This window comes from Centruroides vittatus, unplaced genomic scaffold, assembly GCF_030686945.1.
Source record: "Centruroides vittatus isolate TY-2023 unplaced genomic scaffold, ASM3068694v2 contig_694, whole genome shotgun sequence".
Lineage (NCBI taxonomy): Eukaryota > Metazoa > Arthropoda > Arachnida > Scorpiones > Buthidae > Centruroides > Centruroides vittatus.
The window spans coordinates 605496-613881 of record NW_027122438.1 but is presented as its reverse complement, the minus strand read 5'-3'; the positions used below and the strand labels follow the sequence as shown (position 1 = coordinate 613881).

The following is an 8386-nucleotide window of genomic DNA, read 5'->3' as shown; positions in this document are numbered from 1 at the left end:
ACTTTTCGTATCACAGACCTATCATTAATAAAATTATAACACACTAATTATTTGTTTACTTGATTTCTTTCCTGAACCCGACGAAAGGAAAATGTTGCCATCATAAATAAAACATGGAGATCCGGAGGACTTCTTACTGTTAAGGAATGGTTATGACATACATATAATACGCTCAAAGAAAATATTACCCGTTAACGTACGCGTATTCACGTAAAACACATGGCCGTGTCCCGACACAGCCACATCCCATTTTTTTGGAGTTTTTGAAAAGCCATTCCGAATGATTCTATTTTAATCTAGTAATTGATGCTAATACGAAAATACGTTGCTAATATAATTGCTCGGTATTTCTGCATAGCTATTTCTATAGTAGGTTATTAGTTCATTTTGTTCCAAAGAGTTGGATAGTGAATTGTATTCTTTCTGTCACTGCTTTGTACGTAATTAATTAAATAACGTAACGTTTAGTACCTGTGTTGTGTATTCCTCGGTGTAATTAAGGGTATGATCGAGGAAGTGCGTTACGTAATTTTGAGGGTGTATATGTGCGATGCACTACGGAGCGTTACAGGGGTGGAATGTTAATTGAAAATTATGAAAGTATCGTTACGTAATTTATGGACGATCTCATCCATATATTTATGCCTGTAGATCCGTAAAGATCTTTATAATTATGTATGTGTAAGGAAAGAAATACAATCCACATTTAAACATAAAAGGAATTTAACTCAGACTCATAAGCTAGCGGCGTGATTGCACTTACTAGTATAAACATAAGGCGCTGTCCATAAATTACGTAATCCAGATATGGATGTGTTGGTATGCAGATAGTGGTTAATAAAACAATTTATTTTTATTTCAGGTGGTTTCAACATTTGTATGTATTTGCAAGTATATATCATATAGTGATAGCTTGGATTTTATATAAAGTATATTTCAAGAAACAACCTCTTCCTTTATTTATAAATATGATAATCAAATTGTTTTTGAACGCTGAAATAACTCCTTCAGGTAAGCTAAAAATAATTATTTTTGTTAAATGTAATTACCGGTATTTAAATATTAATACAAGTCTCTTTCCTAATTTCACCTGCTTTTTTAACATGGAAAATGATAAATAATGTCTAAAAGAAAAAACAATCGATCAATAACTTTTGCATTTAAATAAGAGTACATCTGTAAACAGTAGTTATTTAATAGTGCATTTTTTATTTTAAAAAGTTCTAGAAAATTTCTAGAAATTTTTAAATAACAAAAATTAAGATATATGAGCCCTAAGAGTCGGATTTTTTTTTTTATCAAGCCCATCGTGTGTTTTGTCAGGCCCAGAATGAGGTGGCGAGTGATGAGGGACAGAATAAACTGAATGAAAAAACCTTGAAACTCATGAAGTTGCTGCTTATGGTTTTATCTTCTATATCTTCTAAATCAAATTCATAAACCAAGCTCTCTCGTCTCATTAATTAACTTATGTTCATGATCGAGTACATAATTTTTGCTGCAAAAATTATGTACTCAATTTGAAACTTATTACTATAATTACAATAATTAAATTAATAACTTATTTTTCAATATACGGTAAGTTAAACTTAGATTACAATTTAATTATCATGAACGTAGTAATCTGTAAAGTTTAAAAATTCCTTGTGCACAAAATAAGATTTTTCTAATTGCAAAAGTGTTTAATTGTTCAAAGGCCATCTTCATTGTTTAATAAAGAATTGGTCATTCAAGAGCGCTTTACCTGTAAACTTAGCCCAAGTACAAATTTAGGCATAAACTTATGGATTTATGGCATTGTAAATAGTATGAACCCAAAAACACTGACAATGTAAGAGAAGACGACTAGAAGACATCAGTGATTGTAATAAAAAAATTTTATGCTTGAAATGAGACATGGGTAATAATAACTATTCCTCTTATGTATTATTTTAATCAAATGCAATTTAATTTACAAAAATAAATAATTAAATTGTGCTAATATGTGTACGGAAAGAAATGATACTCTCAATTCAATATTTGTCGGTGCAGACGTTGCTCTAGCCAAGAGATTAAGCAATGCGTAAATTGTTTTCAAATAATTTGTCATTGCATTTTTCTATGGTAACGAGTAGTTTGGTTTAAATACTCGTATTTCTTTGTTATATCATCTTCACTTTCAAATTTTATTTTAATATCTCACAGCACAACAATGTTTTTTCAGTCAGACAAGCGAAATGAGAAGTATTTCGAATCACCTGTTTTCTCATTGCTTAATCTCTTCACAAGCGTAGTGTTTGTACTGATAAATATTGAATTGCGAGTGTTGTTTCTATACAGTACACACGGATATTACGAGTACACACGAGTAATTTCTCATTAAAACAGAAAAATTGATTCAGATAATACAGGAAATTCCCTAATTGCAAATTCTTCCTGTAACGAACTTTTATCAGTATGGAACAATTGATAATTCCCGGCAAAAGCAGTATAAAACTGTTTGGATTTATTACATCATATAACGAACAAATTTCAAAATCTGGTTAAAATTTCCTTTATTTCGAACTCCGGTCATTTGTGTTGCCGCAGACTGTATTGAAAATATCTGTTTGAAAGGTCGAGGACACTAGCTCCAAAAATCATCATCATCTTTCTTCAATTATGGATGGTTTACACATCGAACTAGAATATACTACATAGAGTGACTGTGACCATGGTTATAGCGCTCTTGGTGGCAACGACGGGTACTATCGACTACCATTTTACTTTAAGTCAAAACATGGATGTATGTACCACGTGTTGGCCATGATTGTCACTTTAGAATCTATTTTTCTCGTCTAAATCTAGATTGTTTTGTTTGCCCCTAGATTTGAGATTTAGGCAATTAGATAAGTGATATAAATCTAGATTGTTTTATCTCGATATTTGCTATCTTTTAGATTTTATTTAATTAATTTATTATTATTAAGAAGGTAAGATCAGAGTTTAAAGTGATAAGTGTAGTACTTAACCCTCAATATAACAATATTTTTATATTCTAAGTACGAGCCAGGTCTTGAAGGGTTTTACTCTAAGCCATATGATTGTTTATTTATAGTATACTCAGGTCAGTCTGATCCGTACCATACTCAGTACGTTGTTAAATTTTTTTGGACAGTGTTTTTTTCTTTTGTGGAATATAAGTAGTGTTCTTGTATTTTTATTATCGTTATAGTTTGTGAAAATTTTTGTTTGAACTTGTGAAAATATTTATTATGAAAAACTGCACTTTTGATTTTTGTCATGTTATGAACCACAAACACACAAGTTAAAATCCTTTTAAGAGGTAATAAGGAGCTAATAATTGTGAGAAATGGAAGAAGTGTTGCATTTACCCATCAACAATAGACAAAGAAAACATACCAGTAAGTTAAAGAGACTGATATGTAGAAACTGTACCATTAGGATGTGTATGTACAAATTGTGCACTATATGCATCATTCTGGATAACAAAAGTATATATTAACATGAAATAACATTTTGTTCGTTATGTTGTAGACAACAACCTGAACAACGCTGAAGCCGTGTGAGCCTGAAGAGGAATCGGAAAATTACCAATCCGAAATGCATTGTTAAATAGGCGAAATAAAGTGAACTGTTTTAATTTTGCTCTCTGTTAATTGCGGATAATTAAGAAAGACGTGATAAATACCACTAATCTCATTATTAGAAGAAGAAACCTTTACTTATAACTTTTCATATTTTTAATTATTATTGAATGGCAAAAAAGCTGAATTTTGAGGGTAGCGATGTGTTTAAAAAAATTGTAAATGTTAATAATGAATAACATCTTCATTAAGTGATAACTCTCTCGAGATATAACACATGACAACCCTCCATATCCCCACTCCTTTAATATTAAGGAGCTATGAAGCTATTAAATAATAATGAGCATCAATGCTTTTATGCTGTCAATTATACACAAGTTATCATGTTAAATTTCGTTACTTATAGACGCCAACACACACATACACGGAACATTTTTTCCTTTTTTTTTTTTTTTTTTACTTTTTCAGGTTCAGGAGATCTCAAAATATGGAGATTTACAAAAAACTCTGAAGATCAAATTTGCTTTCCCTATGTTTTCCCTTATTATGTATAACAGCCGAAAATAAATGTTTAGAAATGGATTTAATAGAAATTATAAATTGTGGTTTAAATTTTTAACAATTTAATTAAAAAGATTTTTTTTACTTGTCTTCGGGCTTTTGTACAGTAAACTCATTTCATAATTTAATAATATTTGAATTATTATGAATGCAAATGCTTTTGTTTATTGTTTCGTAATGAATATATTTTTAAATGAGTTGTTTATAAGCGTAAATAAATATTTTTATTAAGTACACATAATATATTGGCATCCGCAGTATATTTAGCTGTAAGCATTGAATTTAAATTATTAAATCTTATATAAATTAAATAATTTAAATAGTGTAGCGCAATATTTCTTTGCGTAAAAATGATTATATAGTAATCGATTTTTTATGGAAATTAAAACTAGAAAAATTGTTAAGTAAAAAATTAGTAGGAAAAATATCTGAAATGAAGAAAAAAAAAATTAGGGAGGAAGGAAAACCAATATTTAATTCCGCTTATTATTCTGTGTTTATCCTTTTTCGAAATAGAAACCTTCGTATCGTTGCATTATTTAATTATGATAAGATTCATTATTGTATGCTTTATTAAATTATGCTAATTATTTAAAAAAACCTTCAGTTCTGTATATATTTGTATTTGCAAGTAAATATTATTTAATAAGCTATAATTAAAAAAAGTTAACAAAGGATGAAATTTTATATTGTGATATTTTTATGTATTAGTAATTAATGTGACTTGCATTTATTATGGTCGTTATTTTTGCAGTAACGATATTCTCTTTCAGTCTGATATGCTACGTACAATATATATTGTTTTTAATCTAAAAACTTAATAATTTATAATTCCAAATATTTCAAATTGAACAACTCACATCTTGATTTGAAATAAATATTTCTATTAAAGTCACTCTTTAAAGTCTACAAAATATATAATAAAGATTTGATTTTGATTAAAGTGCAGTTGGTTTTCTCATCACTAGCTTAGAATAAATATTTTGTTCTTGATTAAAGATAAATCTAGAACAAATTGATATCTCTAATCTAAAATAAATATTTCTACAGGTTTATTACTAAATAACAAATATATTTTTATTTGCTGAGCATTTGTAATCTTTTTGACTTTTCTTTTTATTTGAAAAGATCATTTTTAAAAAAATGCAATTATTTACTTGATATCTCTCATCAGGAAGAATGGTATCGAACATTCTTCTAAAATCTAAATATTAAAATATATATTTATAGTATTATAAGTGTTTACCGTAAAACGAAAGCAATCCATTCCTTACAAAGTATTCCTTTGATTGGGCTGCTTTTACTTACAACTTTACTACTTTCTCTTTAGATTTATTCTTTAAAAAGTACGGTTGTGGATGAAATTTTTTGCCTCTTTGACATCTCGTATATTATGTCATTATTATCACGTGGAATAAATTATGGTTAATTAAAAGAAAATTATGTTGTTCTATTAATTAGCTGTCCAAATGCCTTCTTTAGTCAAGCTTCACATGCTGTTTTTAGCTTCTATCAGCAGTAAGCTTACGAATCCCATGAGTAATAATTTTCATCAAATAGCTCTTGGAGATAAAGATAATTCAGCAATATATATATATATATTTTTTTCAATTCACTTCTGAATTCTGTTGTTTTGGACCAATGATTTCTAAGGTAGAATTTATCCAAATAAAAATTCTGAAGTGAATTTTTTTTCTCTATTAGTATTAAATTTTTTAGTATTTTTATTAAATTTTTTAGTATTTTTATTAAATATGTTATTATCTAATGATATTTTTTAATGAAATTATACTTGAGAAAGCTTTAATAATTGCACTCCTTTTAAAAAATGGAATTGCTTTTTTATGAAGAATTAATAGAGAAAGTTTATCAAGACTAGGCAAAGTAAATGGACATTGAATAAAGTATCAATAGATGATCTATTCAAATTTAAGTGTGAAGTCATATGTTATAGTATAGTTATTTAGCGTAGTAAATTAATTATGTAATAATGCTTTTACACCCATACAGCGTAATAAATATATAGTTCAAACATTTATTTATTTATAAATATGTTCATATTTATACATTTAAAATTCTTTAAGTTGTTACAATATTTTGTGTCCATATAAATAAAAAAGATGTATTCTATATATTGTAGCAATACCGGAAGCTGTGGTAATCTCATTAGTGTTGATGCTACTTCAAATTTTTCGCCGATTTTATGAAAGTTACTTCATTTCTGTATTTTCGAATGCTAAAATGAATCTAATACATTACATTTTTTCTTATTGTTATTATTTTGGAGTGGGCCTATCTCTTCTTTCTGAAGCACCTGGATTTACGAAGCCAGGTAGGATTTCTATTATTTTTAATATTTCTGATAACTTAAAAATTAATATTTAAGATTAAATTTTTTTTTGATGTAGAATAAATAAATTTTAATTTTAGATGGAATAAAAGATATTAATTTCTCTGAAAATTGGCTAAAGATAAATCATTTGTTGGGTGTCGCGCTTTTCTTTTGGGCTTGGAATAATCAACATAAATGTCTTGAGACACTAGCAGGACTACGTAAGGATAAGAAAGGTAATAACATTCTTTAGATGGATCCTTTAATGTTTTAATTAATAATACAAATGGTGTTTAATGAAATTAATCAATAAATATTTTAAAATTATAATTTTTACTTTATCTAGGTGCAGTTACGACAACAAAATATTCAGTGCCAGAAGGGCATTCGTTTGAATTTGTGACTAATCCACACTATCTATATGAAATAATTATATATTTTTCAATATTAATAGTTTTAGGTTTTCACAATGTAACATGGTGGCTACTCTTTCTTTCGGTTTTTAGTTCTCATATTTTTCTAGCGGCTGCTTCACACAAATGGTATCAAGAAAATTTTCCAAAATATGCTAAGTCTCGAAAAGCGATAATTCCATATGTATTTTGAAGATTTTAATTGTGTTTACTGTATTTCCACGATTAAGCCCCGGGAGGTTATCATCATTGAAAGTACGTATTCTCCGTGCTTATTTGAAGACACCGGGCTTTTTTTTCAGTTCGGAGTTTATTACCTTGCAACAAAAGACGAGTGGATAACAATTGAAAAAAATGCCTTAATTAATCGTACATTTTCAGAACTATCAAAACCATTTATTGACTGTATTTACGAGTTATATCTACAACAATTGTAATAGTTATTATTTTCATAATTAACCCGATTCAGTCTTTGGTTAATATGTTGTCATTGGTGTCTGTTTCGATGTCGTTGAAGAAATCAAAATCTTGACTATTACCTTCTGGTTTCAAATTCACCATCTCTTTTGGAAAGAAAGATGATGGGTTTGAACCAGAGTTTTCCTAATTACCCTTTTGTTTCAACTGATCTTATCAGTCGAAACAAAAGGGTAATTAGCGACTTTCCCACGTACAATAGCCTATTCAATAAGTATTTATAATTTTATTTCAAAAGCTGTTTTCCATGAATCTTGGAATATAAAGTTTTGTTCGACTCTAGACTATTCGAAGAGGTCGAATTTTAAACTCCTTATCGGCCGCTCAAAAGTACATTATCCTAAACAGTGCATCTTCAACGTATTTCCCCTGCTTTTCAACCCGGGGTATAATCGAGGAAATACTGTATTGATATATGTATATTGGTATATGGTATTTATATAAATTGTTTTTAATTAAATACATAATAATAATTTTATTTTCAATAAAAACTTGATTGTAAAATTAAAAATAATACCTATATTTATTAAATAAAATCGATTTAAATATCGTAACAAAAGTTTTTATTATTTACATTTAATAGAAATGGCACCGGAATTTATAATTGACCATGGTAATTTGATATAGTTTAAAAAATTTTAAATTACTGTTACATTCATTTTCAACAGACAATTTAAAATGTTTATCGATAGTGCTATAAGAAACAGTAGCGTAATTACAATGCTGCAAGTGGTGCGACCGTATCCGGATTAAAGCTCGATAACAGCCTTAAAATCTTTTGTGCGTTTGGCCATTCCCACAACCACGGCGGCTGGGTTGAGAGAGAGACCATGAAAAGTTTCTGAGTTGCTCCCCCAAATTCGATTACAGGTAGGATTAAGGAATGCCAAAGTTTCCTTAGTTTCTGCTTAGACTGTTTAGTTTCCTTGGCATTCTATAACACATCAATGATATGATACTTCATAATTCGTAAAATCTTCGACAATTTCCTTTAAACAGAATATTGCTTCTCTTCAGGAAGAGCCTAGGACAGCTTC

At 28.5% G+C, this 8386-nt stretch overlaps 1 protein-coding gene across 1 annotated transcript; it reads left to right on the top strand.

Moving 5' to 3' along the window:
• Window positions 1-811: 811 nt before the first annotated feature.
• LOC136980375 (polyprenol reductase-like) lies at window positions 812-7798 on the top strand. Its single transcript, XM_067276477.1, has 5 exons — window positions 812-819; window positions 863-1011; window positions 6268-6459; window positions 6558-6695; window positions 6806-7798. The coding sequence occupies exons 1-5, from the start codon at window positions 812-814 to the stop codon at window positions 7063-7065; spliced, it is 747 nt and encodes a 248-aa protein (XP_067132578.1). The 3' UTR covers window positions 7066-7798.
• Window positions 7799-8386: the final 588 nt, after the last annotated feature.